Below are 21,128 nucleotides of genomic sequence, written 5' to 3'. Positions count from 1 at the left end.
CTGATCACAACCCCACTCTACCCCCTCTCCACAGCTGATCACAACCCCACTCTACCCCCTCTCCACAGCTGATCACAACCCCACTCTACCCCCTCTCCACAGCTGATCACAACCCCACTCTACCCCCTCTCCACAGCTGATCACAACCCCACTCAACCCCCTCTCCACAGCTGATCACAATCCCACTCTACCCCCTCTCCACAGCTGATCACAATCCCACTCTACCCCATCTCCACAGCTGATCACAATCCCACTCTACCCCCTCTCCACAGCTGATCACAACCCCACTCTACCCTCCTCTCCACAGCTGATCATAACCCCACTCTACCCCCCCTCTCCACAGCTGATCACAACGCCACCCTCCCACTCTGCCTCCCTCTCCACAGCTGATCACAACCCCCACCCCCACTCTACCCCCTCTCCACAGCTGATCACAACCCCACCATCCCACTCCAACCCCTCTCCACAGCTGATCACAACCCCACCATCCCCACTCTGCCTCCCTCTCCACAGCTGATCACAACCCCACCCCCCACTCTACCCCCCTCTCCACAGCTGATCACAACCCCACTCTACCTCCTCTCCACAGCTGATCATAACCCCACTCTACCCCCCTCTCCACAGACTGATCACAACCCCACCATCCCCACTCTGCCTCCCTCTCCACAGCTGATCACAACCCCACCCCCCACTCTACCCCCTCTCCACAGCTGATCACAACCCCACTCTACCTCCTCTCCACAGCTGATCATAACCCCACTCTACCCCCCTCCCACAGCTGATCACAACCCCACCATCCCACTCTGCCTCCCTCTCCACAGCTGGATCACAACCCCACTCCCCCCACTCTACCCCCTCTCACAGCTGATCAACAAACTACCCTCCCCACTCTGCCTCCCTCTCCACAGCTGATCATAACCCCACTCTACCCCCCTCTCCACAGCTGATCACAACCCCACCATCCCCACTCTGCCTCCCTCTCCACAGCTGATCACAACCCCACCCCCCACTCTACCCCCTCTCCACAGCTGATCACAACCCCACTCTACCTCCTCTCCACAGCTGATCATAACCCCACTCTACCCCCCTCTCCACAGCTGATCACAACCCCACCATCCCCACTCTGCCTCCCTCTCCACAGCTGATCACAACCCCACCCCCCACTCTACCCCCTCTCCACAGCTGATCACAACCATACCATCCCCACTCTGCCTCCCTCTCCACAGCTGATCATAACCCCACTCTACCCCCCTCTCCACAGCTGATCACAACCCCACCATCCCCACTCTGCCTCCCTCTCCACAGCTGATCACAACCCCACCCCCCACTCTACCCCCTCTCCACAGCTGATCACAACCCCACTCTACCTCCTCTCCACAGCTGATCATAACCCCACTCTACCCCCCTCTCCACAGCTGATCACAACCCCACCATCCCCACTCTGCCTCCCTCTCCATAGCTGATCACAACCCCACCCCCCACTCTACCCCCTCTCCACAGCTGATCACAACCCCACCATCCCCACTCTACCCCCTCTCCACAGCTGATCACAACCCCACCCCCCACTCTACCCCCTCTCCACAGCTGATCACAACCATACCATCCCCACTCTGCCTCCCTCTCCACAGCTGATCATAACCCCACTCTACCCCCCTCTCCACAGCTGATCACAACCCCACCATCCCCACTCTGCCTCCCTCTCCACAGCTGATCACAACCCCACCCCCCACCCCCTCTACCCCCTCTCCACAGCTGATCACAACCCCACTCTACCTCCTCTCCACAGCTGATCATAACCCCACTCTACCCCCCTCTCCACAGCTGATCACAACGCCACCATCCCCACTCTGCCTCCCTCTCCACAGCTGATCACAACCCCACCCCCCACTCTACCCCCTCTCCACAGCTGATCACAACCCCACCATCCCCACTCCAACCCCTCTCCACAGCTGATCACAACCCCACCATCCCCACTCTGCCTCCCTCTCCACAGCTGATCACAACCCCACCCCCCACTCTACCCCCTCTCCACAGCTGATCACAACCCCACTCTACCTCCTCTCCACAGCTGATCATAACCCCACTCTACCCCCCTCTCCACAGCTGATCACAACCCCACCATCCCCACTCTGCCTCCCTCTCCACAGCTGATCACAACCCCACCCCCCACTCTACCCCCTCTCCACAGCTGATCACAACCCCACTCTACCTCCTCTCCACAGCTGATCATAACCCCACTCTACCCCCCTCTCCACAGCTGATCACAACCCCACCATCCCCACTCTGCCTCCCTCTCCACAGCTGATCACAACCCCACCCCCCACTCTACCCCCTCTCCACAGCTGATCACAACATACCATCCCCACTCTGCCTCCCTCTCCACAGCTGATCATAACCCCACTCTACCCCCCTCTCCACAGCTGATCACAACCCCACCATCCCCACTCTGCCTCCCTCTCCACAGCTGATCACAACCCCACCCCCCACTCTACCCCCTCTCCACAGCTGATCACAACCCCACTCTACCTCCTCTCCACAGCTGATCATAACCCCACTCTACCCCCCTCTCCACAGCTGATCACAACCCCACCATCCCCACTCTGCCTCCCTCTCCACAGCTGATCACAACCCCACCCCCCACTCTACCCCCTCTCCACAGCTGATCACAACCATACCATCCCCACTCTGCCTCCCTCTCCACAGCTGATCATAACCCCACTCTACCCCCCTCTCCACAGCTAATCACAACCCCACCATCCCCACTCTGCCTCCCTCTCCACAGCTGATCACAACCCCACCATCTTCGTCTGTTCACAGGTGGCGTGCCACAGGGCCCGAACGCCATCTATCAACCAGCTGCTGCAGCTGGAGATGGCGGGGGCCTTCGCCCCAACAATGGTGGAGTCGGGCGCCCTCCCCTCGCCACCTCCAACACCACCTCCAACACTGCCCAAGGGGCTGAGAGATCCAGCTCCTCCAACACTTGATGGAGAGATGATCATGAGAGACTGTGATGATGGAGATAGTGTTGGTGAAGGTGAGTACACAGTGATGGTGGAGACAGTGTTGGTGAAGGTGAGTACACAGTGATGGTGGAGACAGTGTTGGTGAAGGTGAGTACACAGTGATGGTGGAGACAGTGTTGGTGAAGGTGAGTACACAGTGATGGTGGAGACAGTGTTGGTGAAGGTGAGTACACAGTGACGGTGGAGATAGTGTTGGTGAAGGTGAGTACATAGTGATGGTGGAGATAGTGTTGGTGAAGGTGAGTACACAGTGATGGTGGAGACAGTGTTGGTGAAGGTGAGTACACAGTGATGGTGGAGACAGTGTTGGTGAAGGTGAGTACACAGTGATGGTGGAGACAGTGTTGGTGAAGGTGAGTACACAGTGATTGTGGAGACAGTGTTGGTGAAGGTGAGTACACAGTGATGGTGGAGACAGTGTTGGTGAAGGTGAGTACACAGTGATGGTGAACTTGATGGTGGAGACAGTGTTGGTGAAGGTGAGTACTGAATGATGGTGAAGGTGAAGGTGCTTGAGATGAACGTAAGATGGTGAACTTGATGGTGGAGATAATGTTGGTGAAGGTGAGTACAGAGTGATGGTGAAGGTGAAGGTGCTTGAGGCGAACGTGAGATATGGAGGTGAAGGTGATAACGATCCGGATGACGAAGGTGATTAGAGATGGTGATGGTGAACTTGATTGATGGTGATAGTGTTGGTGAAGGTGAGTAGTGAGTGATGGTGGTGATGGTGATGATAATGACACCAGAGGATGTGAAGGTGAGTTAAAGTGATGCAGGAAGATGCTGGTGAAGGTGAGAGTGCGCAAAGAGAGTGATGGTGAAACTAGAGATGGTGATAATGATGGTGAAACCAGAGATGGTGATAATGATGGTGAAACCAGAGGTGGTGATAATGATGGTGAAACCAGAGATGGTGATAATGATGGTGAAACCAGAGATGGTGATAATGATGGTGAAACCAGAGATGGAGATAATGAGGGTGAAACCAGAGATGGTGATAATGAGGGTGAAACCAGAGATGGTGATAATGATGGTGAAACCAGAGATGGTGATAATGATGGTGAAACTAGAGATGGTGTTAATGATGGTGAAACCAGAGATGGTGATAATGAGGGTGAAACCAGAGATGGTGATAATGATGGTGAAACCAGAGATGGTGATAATGAGGGTGAAACCAGAGATGGTGATAATGATAGTGAAAGAATATCCTCCCATTCTTGCACACGTAATTAGCATACGTTAATCAACTAACTTAATTAACAAAGAAGAGAGAAATGTCTCATCAATATTAACAGGTTAATTAACTAAATCAAACTATAACTTATACGATAAATTAAAGTGAGATACATAATCACATTTCCAATATATATATATATATATATATATATATATATATATATATATATATATATATATATATATATATATATATATAATTTACAATTTACAATAGATATTTACTGTAAATAAAAGCCAAACATGGAAGAAATTTACAGTCATTCTTCAAACCAATATTTCTCTCCGATCTATATATAACACGCATTTTCTCCCGATATTTACCCATTTATTTACATTTTATCTTTTTTTTTACATTTAATACGTAATCTATTTATTGCTATGTTATACATTCATGAAATGAATATCGTTGTTAAGAATATTTGTGATGTGTATTCGAAGCCTGCTTGGTTACGTGACGAATACATGTAAATACGAAATTACAGGAATTACTTTCTTAATCACTTCAGTACGACCCTTAAGTACGACGTTACGACCCTTGAGCACGACGGTACGACGCTTAAACACGACGGTACGACCCTTAAACATGACGGTACGACCCTTAAACATGACGGTACGACCCTTAAGCACGACGGTAGACCCTTGAGCACGACGGTACGACCCTTAAACACGACGGTACGACCCTTAAACACGACGGTACGACCCTTGAGCACGACGGTACGACCCTCAAACACGACGGTACGACCCTTAAACACGACAGTACGACCCTGGGTATGATGGCCTGGTCTTTGACTTGAACTTTTAAAGGGTCAAATACAAAGGCTAGGCCACCTAAGGGTCGTACCTCCATGCCCAATGGTCGTACTTCCATATCCAAGGGTCGTACCTCCATACCCAAGGGTTGTACTTCCATACCCAAGGGTCGTGCCTACGTAACCAAGGGTCGTACTTCCATATCCAAGGGTCCTACCTCCGTCCCCAATGGTCGTACTTCCATATCCAAGGGTCGTACCTCCATACCCAAGGGTTGTACTTCCATACCCAAGGGTCGTGCCTCCGTGCCCTTGGGTCGTACTTCCGTTTCCCAAGGGTCGTACCTCCATGATATATATATATATATATATATATATATATATATATATATATATATATATATATATATATATATATATATATATATATATATCATTCATGTAGCTAATGTGTCCTTGTGTGTGTTCGTCTGTCTCCCCTCCCCCAGCAGGAGAGACATGCCCTTCGACCCACGACGGCATCACCTGCTGGCCAGCCACGCCCCTGGGAACGTACGCCTCGGTGCCATGCCCTCCAGCCTTCCTCCTCACCAACTCCTCAAGTAAGCATATGTCCCACGAGCCTTATAGCCCGGCGTTATATAGAAGTCCCCAGCAGCCTATATAACCTATAAGCCTTACATGACAGCCTTATTAGAGTCTTATGAGCCTTATATTATAGCCTTATTAGAGTCTTATGAGCCTTACGGTATAGCCTAATTAAAGTCTTATGAGCCTTACGGTATAGCCTTATTAGTCTTATGAGCCTTATATCATAGCCTTATCAGAGTCTTATGAACCTTATATTATAGCCTTATTAGCCTTATATTATAGCCTTATTAGAGTCTTATGAACCTTACGGTATAGCCTTATTAGAATCTTATGAACCTTACAGTATAGTCTTATTAGAGTCTTATGAGCCTTATATCATAGCCTTATTAGAGTCTTCTGACCCTTACAGTATAGTCTTATTAGAGTCTTATGAGCCTTATATCATAGCCTTATTAGAGTCTTATGACCCTTACAGTATAGTCTTATTAGAGTCTTATGAGCCTTACGGTATAGTCTTATTAGAATCTTATGAACCTTACAGTATAGTCTTATTAGAGTCTTATGAACCTTACAGTATAGTCATATTAGAGTCTTATGAACCTTACAGTATAGTCTTATTAGAGTCTTATGAACCTTACAGTATAGTCTTATTAGAGTCTTATGAACCTTACAGTATAGTCATATTAGAGTCTTATGAACCTTACAGTATAGTCTTATTAGAGTCTTATGAACCTTACAGTATAGTCTTATTAGAGTCTTATGAACCTTACAGTATAGTCTTATTAGAGTCTTATGAACCTTACAGTATAGTCTTATTAGAGTCTTATGAACCTTACAGTATAGCCTTATCAAAGTCTTATGAACCTTACAGTATAGTCTTATTAGAGTCTTATGAACCTTACAGTATAGTCTTATTAGAGTCTTATGAACCTTACAGTATAGTCTTATTAGAGTCTTATGAACCTTACAGTATAGTCTTATTAGAGTCTTATGAACCTTACAGTATAGTCTTATTAGAGTCTTATGAACCTTACAGTATAGTCTTATTAGAGTCTTATGAACCTTACAGTATAGTCTTATTAGAGTCTTATGAACCTTACAGTATAGTCTTATTAGAGTCTTATGAACCTTACAGTATAGTCTTATTAGAGTCTTATGAACCTTACAGTATAGTCTTATTAGAGTCTTATGAACCTTACAGTATAGTCTTATTAGAGTCTTATGAACCTTACAGTATAGTCTTATTAGAGTCTTATGAACCTTACAGTATAGTCTTATTAGAGTCTTATGAACCTTACAGTATAGCCTTATTAGAGTCTTATGAACCTTACAGTATAGTCTTATTAGAGTCTTATGAACCTTACAGTATAGTCTTATTAAAGTCTTATGAACCTTACAGTATAGTCTTATTAGAGTCTTATGAACCTTACAGTATAGTCTTATTAGAGTCTTATGAACCTTACAGTATAGTCTTATTAGAGTCTTATGAACCTTACAGTATAGTCTTATTAGAGTCTTATGAACCTTACAGTATAGTCTTATTAGAGTCTTATGAACCTTACAGTATAGCCTTATTAGAGTCTTATGAACCTTACAGTATAGTCTTATTAGAGTCTTATGAACCTTACAGTATAGTCTTATTAAAGTCTTATGAACCTTACAGTATAGTCTTATTAGAGTCTTATGAACCTTACAGTATAGTCTTATTAAAGTCTTATGAACCTTACAGTATAGTCTTATTAAAGTCTTATGAACCTTACACTATAGTCTTATTAAAGTCTTATGAACCTTACAGTATAGTCTTATTAGAGTCTTATGAACCTTTACAGTTTTATCGAAGCTGTGATTAGCCTTACAATATGGCCTTCTCATTGTCATTATCAAGAGGTTTATCAGAGTCACAAACCAGCCTTATCAAAAGACCAATAAGCCTCACAATAAGGCTTAAAACCAAAGTCTTATTACTCTAAGAACACGGTCTTATTCTCAGCAACATGAACGTATTTAAAGTCCTATTAGCCCTAGAGTATGAAATTTATAAACCCTGGTTTTTATCTTATGAAATTTATAAACCCTGGTTTTTATCTTATGAAATTTATAAACCCTGGTTTTTATCTTATGAAATTTATAAACCCTGGTTTTTATCTTATGAAATGTAAAAACCCTGGTTTTATGTTATGAAATTTATAAACCATGGTCTTAATTTCTGAAATTCATATACCACGAATTTATCCTCTAAAATTTATAAACCACGATTGTAATCTCTGAAATTTATAAACCATAGATTTATCCTCTAGAATTCATAAACCATGGATTTATCTTATGAAATCTATAAACCATGATTTCATCCTCTAAAATTCATAAACCACGATTTTATCCTATGAAATCTATAAACCATGGTTTTATCCTATGAAATCTATAAACCACGACTTTATCCTCTAAAATTTATAAACCACTATCTTATCCTATGAAATTTATAAACCATGGTTTTATCTTATGAAATCTATAAACCACGACTTTATCCTCTAAAATTTATAAACCACTATTTTATCCTATGAAATTTATAAACCATGGTTTTTTCCTATGAAATCTATAAACCACGATTTTATCCTCTTAAAATTCATAAACCACGATTTTATCCACTGATATTTATAAAACACAATTCTATCATCTGAAATTCATAAACCATAAATTTATAAACCACGATTTTATCCTCTAAAATTCATAAACCAGAGTTTTATCCTCTAAAATGTATAAACCTTTCTTAGATTTAATAAAGGGATTGCATCCCAAATTTGTATATATTTTTTTTTCTTCAAATATCTAAATTAAGCCTAAACCTCTCAAATGTACAACCAACCATCTTAGATAAACCAAATTTTAATTTCTAACTTATGAACTATATCTCTATCCTTTGAAATTCACAACCCCCGTTTTCCTTTCAAATTTAGATCCCAATTTTTACCATGTCACATTACCTCATTAACACCCGTGTTAGGCTAACACATTAACACCGGGTTATGATACCGTGTTAGGCTAACATATTAACACCAGGTTATGATACCGTGTTAGGCTAACATATTAACACCGGGTTATGATACCGTGTTAGGCTAACACATTAACACCGGGTTATGATACCGTGTTAGGCTAACACATTAACACCGGGTTATGATACCGTGTTAGGCTAACACATTAACACCGGGTTCAGATACCGTGTTAGACTAACACATTAACACCGGGTTATGATACCGTGTTAGGCTAACATATTAACACCGGGTTATGATACCGTGTTAGGCTAACATCCTAACACCGGGTTAAGATACCGTGTTAGGCTAACACATTAACACCGGGTTAAGATACCGTGTTAGGCTAACATCCTAACACCGGGTTAACCCCGTATTATACCAACACACTAACACCGTGTAGTAACAATGTGTTAACCCCGTGTTCTACTAACACATTAACCGGTCCGCGTTAAGACACCGTGTTAACCCCATATCATACCAACACACTAACACCGTGTGATGACACTGTGTTAACCCCGTGTTCTACTAACACATTAACCGGTCCGCGTTAAGACACCGTGTTAACCCCATATCATACCAACACACTGACACCGTGTGATGACACTGTGTTAACCCCGTGTTATACTAACACATTAACCGGTCCGCGTTAAGACACCGTGTTAACCCCATATCATACCAACACACTGACACCGTGTGATGACACTGTGTTAACCCCGTGTTATACTAACACATTAACCGGTCCGCGTTAAGACACCGTGTTAACCCCATATCATACCAACACACTAACACCGTGTAGTAACAATGTGTTAACCCCGTGTTCTACTAACACATTAACCGGTCCGCGTTAAGACACCGTGTTAACCCCATATCATACCAACACACTAACACCGTGTGATGACACTGTGTTAACCCCGTGTTATACTAACACATTAACCCCGTGTTAACCCCGTGTTTCGCCCCGGCAGACCAGGCCTCACGGTACTGTGGGCTGGGCGGGCTGTGGGAGCCTGAGCCAACTGACTACCTGCCATGTACAACTGATAATATCTTGATCAAGGTATGTCTATCTATCTATCTATCTATCTATTCATCTGCCTATCTATCTATCTGCCTACCTATCTATCTGCCTATCGATCTATCTACCTGTCTATCTATCTGCCGACCTATCTATCTATTAGCCTATCTATTTATCTATCTACCTGTCTATCTATCTACCTGTCTATCTATCTATCTGCCTACCTATCTATCTATCTGCCTATCTATCTATCTATCTATCTATCTAACTAGCTATCTATCTCCCTGTCTATCAATCTATCTATTTATCTGCCTACCTATCTATCTATCTATCTGTCTATCTACCTATCTATCTTCCTATCTATTTATCTGCGTACCTATGTATCTATCTATCTATCTATCTTCCTATCTACCTAACTAACGGCCTATCTACCTACCTACCGATCTATCCATCTACCAGTCTATCTATCTATCTATCTATCTATCCATGCGTTATAGTGTAAAAAATATGATTTTCTTTAAGAATCTAGGGAAGAAAAAAGTGATATTCTTAAGGCTCCGCCATCTTAGTACGCCATTATTGCCTGTTCTCCCTTGCTAAAGGAGGGAGCTCACCCTCTCCTTGCCTCCTGCAGGAGGAGGACCTGGCCACGGGCAACGGTAGCCTCCTGGACGTTAACGGAGGAGGAGGAGGAGGAGGAGGAGGGGCGTCTGCCTCCTCCCTCCTGGAGACGGTCATAGCCGCCCGCTACCAGCAGTGTCTGGCAATGATGAGGAACCTCCCCAGGCCTACTGACGGTGAGTACAGTGATGAGGACCGTCTCCCTAGGGCCTACTGACGGTGAGTACCGTGATGAGGAACCTCCCAGGCCTACTGACGGTGAGTACCGTGATGAGGAACGCCTCCCTAGGGCCTACTGACGGTGAGTACAGTGATGAGGAACGTCTCCCTAGGGCCTACTGACGGTGAGTACCGTGATGAGGAACGTCTCCCTAGGGCCTACTGACGGTGAGTACAGTGATGAGGAATGTCTCCCTAGGGCCTACTGACGGTGAGTACCGTGATGAGGAACGTCTCCCTAGGGCCTACTGACGGTGAGTACAATGATGAGGAACCTCCCAGGCCTACTGACGGTGAGTACCGTGATGAGGAACCTCCCTAGGCCTACTGACGGTGAGTACCGTGATGAGGAACGTCTCCCTAGGGCCTACTGACGGTGAGTACCGTGATGAGGAACGTCTCCCTAGGGCCTACTGACGGTGAGTACATAATGATGAGGAACGTCTCCCTAGGGCCTACTGACGGTGAGTACCATGATGAGGAACCTCCCCAGACCTACTGACGGTGAGTACAGTGATGAGGAACGTCTCCCTAGGGCCTACTGACGGTGAGTACATAATGATGAGGAACGTCTCCCTAGGGCCTACTGACGGTGAGTACCGTGATGAGGAACGTCTCCCTAGGGCCTACTGACGGTGAGTACAATGATGAGGAACCTCCCAGGCCTACTGACGGTGAGTACCGTGATGAGGAACCTCCCTAGGCCTACTGACGGTGAGTACCGTGATGAGGAACGTCTCCCTAGGGCCTACTGACGGTGAGTACCATGATGAGGAACCTCCCCAGACCTACTGACGGTGAGTACAGTGATGAGGAACGTCTCCCTAGGGCCTACTGACGGTGAGTACAGTGATGAGGAATGTCTCCCTAGGGCCTACTGACGGTGAGTACCGTGATGAGGAACGTCTCCCTAGGGCCTACTGACGGTGAGTACAATGATGAGGAACCTCCCAGGCCTACTGACGGTGAGTACCGTGATGAGGAACCTCCCTAGGCCTACTGACGGTGAGTACCGTGATGAGGAACGTCTCCCTAGGGCCTACTGACGGTGAGTACCGTGATGAGGAACGTCTCCCTAGGGCCTACTGACGGTGAGTACATAATGATGAGGAACGTCTCCCTAGGGCCTACTGACGGTGAGTACCATGATGAGGAACCTCCCCAGACCTACTGACGGTGAGTACAGTGATGAGGAACGTCTCCCTAGGGCCTACTGACGGTGAGTACATAATGATGAGGAACGTCTCCCTAGGGCCTACTGACGGTGAGTACATAATGATGAGGAACGTCTCCCGGGCCTACTGACGGTGAGTACAGTGATGAGGAACGTCTCCCTAGGGCCTACTGACGGTGAGTACATAATGATGAGGAACGTCTCCCTAGGGCCTACTGACGGTGAGCACCATGATGAGGAACCTCCCCAGGCCTACTGACGGTGAGTACAGTGACGAGGAACGTCTCCCTAGGGCCTACTGACGGTGAGTACATAATGATGAGGAACGTCTCCCTAGGGCCTACTGACGGTGAGTACAGTGATGAGGAACCTCCCCAGGCCTACTGACGGTGAGTACAGTGACGAGGAACGTCTCCCTAGGGCCTACTGACGGTGAGTACATAATGATGAGGAATGTCTCCCTAGGCCTACTGACGGTGAGTACAGTGATGAGGAACCTACCAGGCCTACTGATGGTGAGTACCGTGATGAGGAACGTCTCCCTAGGGCCTACTGACGGTGAGTACCGTGATGAGGAACCTCCCAGGCCTACTGACGGTGAGTACAATGATGAGGAACGTCTCCCTAGGGACTACTGACGGTGAGTACCATGATGAGGAACCTCCCTAGGGCCTACTGACGGTGAGTACCGTGATGAGGAACGTCTCCCTAGGGCCTACTGACGGTGAGTACCGTGATGAGGAACGTCTCCCTAGGGCCTACTGACGGTGAGTACCGTGATGAGGAACGCCTCCCTAGGGCCTACTGACGGTGAGTACCGTGATGAGGAACGTCTCCCTAGGGCCTACTGACGGTGAGTACCGTGATGAGGAACGTCTCCCTAGGGCCTACTCACGGTGAGTACCATGATGAGGAACCTCCCCAGACCTACTGACGGTGAGTACAGTGATGAGGAACGTCTCCCTAGGGCCTACTGACGGTGAGTACATAATGATGAGGAACGTCTCCCTAGGGCCTACTGACGGTGAGTACCATGATGAGGAACGTCTCCCTAGGGCCTACTGACGGTGAGTACAATGATGAGGAACCTCCCCAGGCCTACTGACGATGAGTACAGTGACGAGGAACGTCTCCCTAGGGCCTACTGACGGTGAGTACATAATGATGAGGAATGTCTCCCTAGGCCTACTGACGGTGAGTACAGTGATGAGGAACCTCCCAGGCCTACTGACGGTGAGTACCGTGATGAGGAACGTCTCCCTAGGGCCTACTGACGGTGAGTACCGTGATGAGGAACCTCCCAGGCCTACTGACGGTGAGTACAATGATGAGGAACGTCTCCCTAGGGCCTACTGACGGTGAGTACCATGATGAGGAACCTCCCTAGGGCCTACTGACGGTGAGTACAGTGATGAGGAACGTCTCCCTAGGCCTACTGACGGTGAGTACACAGATGAGGAACCTCCCTAGGCCTACTGACGGTGAGTACAGTGATGAGGAACCTCCCTAGGGCCTACTGACGGTGTGTACAATGATGAGGAACCTCCCTAGGGCCTACTGACGGTGAGTACTGATGAGGAACGTCTCCCTAGGCCTACTGACGGTGAGTACCATGATGAGGAACCTCCCTAGGGCTACTGACGGTGAGTACATAGATGAGAAACGTCTCCCAGGGCCTACTGACGGTGAGTACGTAATGATGAGGAACCTCCCCAGGCCTACTTACGGTGAGTACACAATGATGAGGAACCTCCCCAGGCCTACTTACGGTGAGTACAATGATGAGGAACGTCTCCCTAGGGCCTACTGACGGTGAGTACATAATGATGAGGAACGTCTCCCGGGGCCTACTGACGGTGAGTACATAATGATGAGGAACCTCCCCAGGCCTACTTACGGTGAGTACACAATGATGAGGAACGTCTCCCAGGGCCTACTGACGGTGAGTACATAATGATGAGGAACCTCCCTAGGCCTACTGACGGTGAGTACAATGATGAGGAACATCTCCCTAGGCCTACTGACGGTAAGTACATAATGATTAGGAACGTCTCCCTAGGCCTACTGACGGTGAGTACACAATGATGAGGAACCTCCCCAGGCCTACTGACGGTGAGTACATAATGATGAGGAACCTCCCTAGGCCTACTGACGGTGAGTACAATGATGAGGAACGTCTCCCTAGGGCCTACTGACGGTGAGTACATAATGATGAGGAACGTCTCCCTAGGCCTACTGACGGTGAGTACATAATGATGAGTAACCTCCCCAGGGCCTACTGACGGTGAGTACAGTGATGAGGAACCTCCCCAGGCCTACTGACGGTGAGTACATAATGAGGAACCTCCCCAGGCCTACTGACGGTGAGTACATAGATGAGGAACGTCTCCCTAGGCCTACTGACGGTGAGTACAATGATGAGGAACGTCTCCAGGCCTTCTGACGGTGAGTACAATGATGAGGAACCTCCCTAGGCCCTACTGACGGTGAGTACACAATGATGAGGAACGTCTCCCCAGGCCTACTGACGGTGAGTACACAATGATGAGGAACGTCTCCCTAGGCCTACTGACGGTGAGTACATAATGATGAGGAACCTCCCCAGGCCTACTGACGGTGAGTACAATGATGAGGAACCTCCCTAGGCCTACTGACGGTGAGTACAATGATGAGGAACCTCCCCAGGCCTACTGACGGTGAGTACACAATGATGAGGAACGTCTCCCTAGGCCTACTGACGGTGAGTACAATGATGAGGAACGTTCGCCAGGCCTACTGACGGTGAGTACAATGATGAGGAACCTCCCAAGGCCTACTGACGGTGAGTACAATGATGAGCAACGTCTCCCCAGGCCTACTGACGGTGAGTACATAATGATGAGGCACGTCTCCCCAGGCCTACTGACGGTGAGTACAATGATGAGGAACCTCCCCAGGCCTACTGACGGTGAGTACACAATGATGAGGAACCTCCCCAGGCCTACTGACGGTGAGTACAATGATGAGGAACCTCCCCACGGCCTACTGACGGTGAGTACACAATGATGAGGAACCTCCCCAGGCCTACTGACGGTGAGTACACAATGATGAGGAACGTCTCCCTAGGCCTACTGACGGTGAGTACAATGATGAGGAACGTTCGCCAGGCCTACTGACGGTGAGTACAATGATGAGGAACCTCCCAAGGCCTACTGACGGTGAGTACAATGATGAGCAACGTCTCCCCAGGCCTACTGACGGTGAGTACAATTATGAGGAACGTCTCCCAGGCCTACTGACGGAGAGTACAATGATGAGGAGCTTCCCAGGCCTACTGACGGTGAGTACAATGATGAGGAACCTCCCCAGGCCTACGGACGGTGAGTACAATGAAGAGGAACCTCCCCAGGCCTACTGACGGTGAGTACAATGATGAAGAACCTCCCCAGGCCTACTGACGGTGAGTACAAAGATGAGGAACGTCTCCCTAGGCCTACTGACGGTGAGTACAATGATGAGGAACGTCTCCCTAGGCCTACTGACGGTGAGTACAATGATGAGGAACGTTCGCCGGGCCTACTGACGGTGAGTACAATGATGAGGAACCTCCCAAGGCCTACTGACGGTGAGTACAATGATGAGGAACGTTCGCCAAGCCTACTGACGGTGAGTACAATGATGAGGAACCTCCCAAGGCCTACTGACGGTGAGTACAATGATGAGCAACGTCTCCCAGGCCTACTGACGGAGAGTACAATGATGAGGAGCCTCCCAGGCCTACTGACGGTGAGTACACAATGATGAGGAACGTCCCCAGGCCTACTGACGGTGAGTACAATGAAGAGGAACCTCCCCAGGCCTACTGACGGTGAGTACAATGATGAGGAACCTCCCCAGGCCTACTGACGGTGAGTATAAAGATGAGGAACGTCTCCCAGGCCTACTGACGGTGAGTACAATGATGAGGAACGTCTCCCTAGGCCTACTGACGGTGAGTACATAATGATGAGGAACGTCCCCCAGGCCTACTGACGGTGAATACAATAATGAGTGCCCCAGGCCTACTGACGGTGAGTGCATGATGAGTAATGAGTTCCATAGGCCTACCGACGGTGCGTAAAGGATGAGTCATGAGTTCCACTGCCTACTGACGGAGGACAACCGTGAGTAATGAGTCCCCTGAGGAGGATGAGTACGTGGGTCTGGTAAGTACTTTACCTCAGCGACTGAGGAAATGTTAAAGTTTCCCCTGATCTAATTGTCTCCCCCCCACTTACCTTAAGCCTATCTATCTCTATCTATCCCCGGTCTATCTCTATCCATCTCTTCCTTAAGACTTTATAATAACCCAGTCTATCATCCCCTGGCCGATCCATTAGCCTCTCTATCCCTTCATAATTCTTCCTAGGGGGGCTCTTTGACCATGTCTATCCATCTATCCTGTCCTCGGCTCTTTGACCATGTCTATCCATCTATCCTGTCCTCGAGAATCTATAATTTTTTCTATCACTCCCTGAAGGCTCCACAACCCTGATGTTTCTATCTATCTTCTTCCTTAGTGTTCTATAATCCTTTCTAACTCTCCCTAAAGGTTCTATAACCATGTCTGCCTCTCCCTGAAAGCTCTATAACCCTATCTCTATCTCCCTGAAGGTTCTATAAGCTAGTCAATCTCTCCCTGAAGTTTCTACACTCGTATCTCTCCCTGAAGGTCCTACAATCTACTCTCCCTGAAGTTTCTATAACTCCATCTCTTCCTGAAGGTCCTAAGATCTACTCTCCCTGAAGTTTCTATATCTCTATCTCTCCCTGAAGTTTCTATATCTCTATCTCTCCCCGAAGTTTCTATATCTCTATCTCTCACTGAAGTTTCTATATCTCTATCTCTCCCTGAAGTTTCTATATTTCTATCTCTCCCTGAAGTTTCTATATCTCTATCTCTCCCTGAAGTTTCTATCTCTCTATCTTCCCTCTGAAGTTTCTATATCTCTATCTCTCCCTGAAGTTTCTATATCTCTACCTCTTCCTGAAGTTTCTATATCTATCTCCACCTGAAGTTTCTATATCTCTATCTCTCACTGAAGTTTCTATATCTATCTCCACCTGAAGTTTCTATATCTCTATCTCCCCCTGAAGTTTCTATATCTCTATCTCCCCCTGAAGTTTCTATATCTCTACCTCTTCCTGAAGTTTCTACATCTATCTCCACCTGAAGTTTCTATCTCTCTATCTCTCCCTGAAGTTTCTATATCTCTATCTCTCCCTGAAGTTTCTATATCTCTATCTCTCCCTGAAGCTATGTGACCCCTCGGCTATCTCCTCTAATTAATCCTGTGTATGTGAATGATTACATGTTAATCCATATCATCAGCATCTCACAATTGAAGCCAAGTTTATTCCGGGTTCATTTTGATCGGTAATTTCTAATAAACACATCATTCATAATAGAAAACTCTGAATCACCTGTAAGTACTTGTTAATTGCTTCAGGGGGGACGAAACACGAAAAGGTCAGGTCAGAGTGAAGGTCAGGTGGGACGAAACACACAAAGGTCAGGGGGGACGAAACACACAAAGGTCAGGGGGGGACGAAACACGCAAAAGGTCAGGTCAGAGTGAAGGTCAGGTGGGACGAAACACACAAAGGTCAGGGGGGACGAAACACACAAAGGTCAGGGGGGGACGAAACACGCAAAAGGTCATGTCAGAGTGAAGGTCAGGTGGGACGAAACACACAAAGGTCAGGGGGGACGAAACACACAAAGGTCAGGTCAGAGTGAAGGTCAGGGGGGACGAAACACGCAAAAGGTCAGGTCAGAGTGAAGGTCAGGGGGGACGAAACACACAAAGGTCAGGTCAGAGTGAAGGTCAGGGGGGACGAAACACGCAAAGGTCAGGTCAGAGTGAAGGTCAGGTGGGACGAAACATGCAAAGGTCAGGTCAGAGTGAAGGTCAGGTGGGACGAAACACACAAAGGTCAGGGGGGACGAAACACGCAAAAGGTCAGGTCAGAGTGAAGGTCAGGTGGGACGAAACACACAAAGGTCAGGGGGGACGAAACACACAAAGGTCAGGGGGGGACGAAACACGCAAAAGGTCAGGTCAGAGTGAAGGTCAGGTGGGACGAAACACACAAAGGTCAGGGGGGACGAAACACACAAAGGTCAGGTCAGAGTGAAGGTCAGGGGGGACGAAACACGCAAAAGGTCAGGTCAGAGTGAAGGTCAGGGGGGACGAAACACACAAAGGTCAGGTCAGAGTGAAGGTCAGGGGGGACGAAACACGCAAAGGTCAGGTCAGAGTGAAGGTCAGGTGGGACGAAACATGCAAAGGTCAGGTCAGAGTGAAGGTCAGGTGGGACGAAACACACAAAGGTCAGGGGGGACGAAACACGCAAAAGGTCAGGTCAGAGTGAAGGTCAGGTGGGACGAAACACACAAAGGTCAGGGGGGACGAAACACACAAAGGTCAGGGGGGACGAAACACGCAAAAGGTCAGGTCAGAGTGAAGGTCAGGTGGGACGAAACACACAAAGGTCAGGGGGGACGAAACACACAAAGGTCAGGTCAGAGTGAGGGTCAGGGGGGACGAAACACGCAAAAGGTCAGGTCAGAGTGAAGGTCAGGGGGGACGAAACACACAAAGGTCAGGTCAGAGTGAAGGTCAGGGGGGACGAAACACGCAAAAGGTCAGGTCAGAGTGAAGGTCAGGTGGGACGAAACACACAAAGGTCAGGTCAGAGTGAAGGTCAGGGGGGACGAAACACGCAAAAGGTCAGGTCAGAGTGAAGGTCAGGGGGGAGAAACACGCAAAGGTCAGGTCAGAGTGAAGGTCAGGTGGGACGAAACACGAAAAGGTCAAGTCAGAGTGAAGGTCAGGGGGAGAAACACGCAAAGGTCAGGTCAGAGTGAAGGTCAGGGGGGACGAAACACACAAAGGTCAGGTCAGAGTGAAGGTCAGGGGGGACGAAACACACAAAGGTCAGGTCAGAGTGAAGGTCAGGGGGGACGAAACACACAAAGGTCAGGTCAGAGTGAAGGTCAGGGGGGACGAAACACACACAGGTCAGGTTAGAGTGAAGGTCAGGGGGACGAAACACGAAAAGGTTAGGTCAGAGTGAAGGTCAGGGGGGGACGAAACACACAAAGGTCAGGTCATGGTGAAGGTCAAGAGTGTTAAAAGTGTAAGATCAGAGTTCAATAGCTAGCCATGTTCCAGGCTGTGTGTGTAATGGAATATATCTCAGTTGTTGACATCTTCTATTCACTGCCGTTTTCTTGACACACAGAGACACAGACACAGACACATTCTCTCTCTCTCTCTCTCTCTCTCTCTCTCTCTCTCTCTCTCTCTCTCTCTCTCTCTCTCTCTCTCTCCACTAGAAGTCCACTTCCTCCTCGTCCACATCTGCTCCATCAAAAGTGGTCGCAATGCTAGCCAACATTTCCAGTCCACCAGCGAGGGCAGGGTCGTCCAGCCACCCATCCACACCTCCAGTTGGCTGCACCCTCCATCCCTGGAATGACATTCCAGCTCTATATGGAGGGAGTGGACCTCCTGGAATGGACCTCCATGAAATGACATTCCAGCTCTATATGGAAGGAGTGATGACATTCCAGCTCTATGTGGACGGAGAGGACCTCCTGGAATGACATTCCAGCTCTATATGGAGGGAGTGGACCTCCTGGAATGGACCTCCATGAAATGACATTCCAGCTCTATATGGAAGGAGTGATGACATTCCAGCTCTATGTGGACGGAGAGGACCTCCTGGAATGACATTCCAGCTCTATATGGAGGGAGTGGACCTCCCTGGAATGACATTCCAGCTCTATATGGAGGGAATGGACCTCCCTGGAATGGACCTCCTGGAATGGACCTCCCTGGAATGGCATTCCAGCTCTATATGAAGGAAGTGGACCTCCTGGAATGACATTCCAGCTCTATATGAAGGAAGTGGACCTCCTGGAATGACATTCCAGCTCTATATGAAGGAAGTGGACCTCCCTCGAATGACATTCCAGCTCTATATGAAGGAAGTGGACCTCCCTCGAATGGCATTCCAGCTCTATATGGAGGGAGTGGACCTCCCTGGAATGGACCTCCCTGGAATGGCATTCCAGCATGGACGATTCATCATCAAAGCCTTTGCTGTGATCCAGTAGGGCATATATATATATATATATATATATATATATATATATATATATATATATATATATATATATATATATATATATATATATTACCATGGGTCTTCCAGCGACCCTCCAGATATGTACTTCCAAAGTCTCTGAGGTCCTGAGGGCCTCGACCTGAGTTCCAGAGTCTCCAGATTTGAGTTCCAGGATCTACAGATCTGACTTCCAGACCCTTCTGCTGGTCTACCTTCCAGACCCTTCTGTTGGTCTAACTTCCAGACCCTTCTTCTGGTCTATCTTCCAGGCCCTTCTGCTGGTCTAACTAACTTTCAGACCCTTCTGCTGGTCTAACTTCTTTTCCAGACCCTTCCGCTGGTCTAACTTCCAGACCCTTCTGCTGGTCTATCTTCCAGACCCTTCTGCTGGTCTAACTTCCTTCCAGACCCTTCTGCTGGTCTATCTTCCAGACCCTTCTGCTGGTCTAACTAACTTCCAGACCCTTCTGCTGGTCTACCTTCCTTCCAGACCCTTCTGCTGGTCTACCTTCCTTCCAGACCCTTCTGCTGGTCTATCTTCCAGACCCTTCTGCTGGTCTATCTTCCAGACCCTTTTCCAGGTCTATCTTCCAGACCCTTCTGCTGGTCTAACTAACTTCCAGACCCTTCTGCTGGTCTATCTTCCAGACCCTTCTGCTGGTCTAACTAACTTCCAGACCCTTCTGCTGGTCTATCTTCCAGACCCTTCTGCTGGTCTATCTTCCAGACCTTCTGCTGGTCTAACTACCTTCCAGTGCCCCTCAGGTGTTGTGTCTGCTCCAGAGAACCTTTGACCCTTTCCATCTGTATCTGGAAGGCATGAGTCCCTCCCTCTTACCACAGCCGGGCAGCTGGTACCCCTTAATCATTTCATTTCCTCCTGGAAGCTTTGCTGGAATGTCACTCTATGAAAGAGAGGAGGAGGGATGAAGATTGCTACGTGCATTAAGGGCGTTTTACAACGTTCCAGACCTGGATTGATCACCCTTTCCAATCTGCCTGTGTCTTCCCCACTCCAACTCATTCGTTCTCGTACCAATTTAACATCGCGTTTTACTCTCCCTCTCTGTCAGCCACTCTCTCTCTCTCGATCTCCGCCCTCTCTCATTTCTTTATTCAATAACTCTCACTCTCACATCACCTCTCACTCACACTTGTTTGACCTCTCTCTCTCTCTCTCTCTCTCTCTCTCTCTCTCTCTCTCTCTCTCTCTTTGTCTGTATATATGTTATCTTTTTTATTATTATACTTTGTCGCTGTCTCCCGCGTCAGCGAGGTAGCGCAAGGAAACAGACGAAAGAATGGCCCAAC

General features: G+C 47.9%; 1 protein-coding gene and 1 long non-coding RNA gene across 3 annotated transcripts in view; one reads left to right on the top strand and one right to left on the bottom strand.

Moving 5' to 3' along the window:
• Window positions 1-21,128, bottom strand: part of LOC139763370 (uncharacterized) — a 210,204-nt gene that overhangs the window by 18,237 nt on the left and 170,839 nt on the right. The window lies entirely within an intron of this gene.
• Window positions 1-21,128, top strand: part of LOC139763368 (uncharacterized) — a 200,559-nt gene that overhangs the window by 95,863 nt on the left and 83,568 nt on the right. Inside the window, exons 2-5 of one of the 2 annotated variants that reach the window (XM_071689388.1) lie at window positions 2,818-3,037; window positions 5,509-5,619; window positions 9,600-9,691; window positions 10,284-10,446. In XM_071689388.1, the coding sequence (XP_071545489.1) occupies window positions 2,818-3,037; window positions 5,509-5,619; window positions 9,600-9,691; window positions 10,284-10,446 (586 nt within the window). Of the gene's footprint in view, window positions 1-2,817; window positions 3,038-5,505; window positions 5,620-9,599; window positions 9,692-10,283; window positions 10,447-21,128 lie in introns of both variants that reach the window. The other variant, XM_071689387.1, reaches the window with a different exon arrangement.

The sequence above is a fragment of the Panulirus ornatus genome, chromosome 46, assembly GCF_036320965.1.
Source record: "Panulirus ornatus isolate Po-2019 chromosome 46, ASM3632096v1, whole genome shotgun sequence".
Lineage (NCBI taxonomy): Eukaryota > Metazoa > Arthropoda > Malacostraca > Decapoda > Palinuridae > Panulirus > Panulirus ornatus.
The sequence above is the reverse complement of the archived record's forward strand: the minus strand, read 5'-3'. Positions and strand labels throughout refer to the sequence as shown.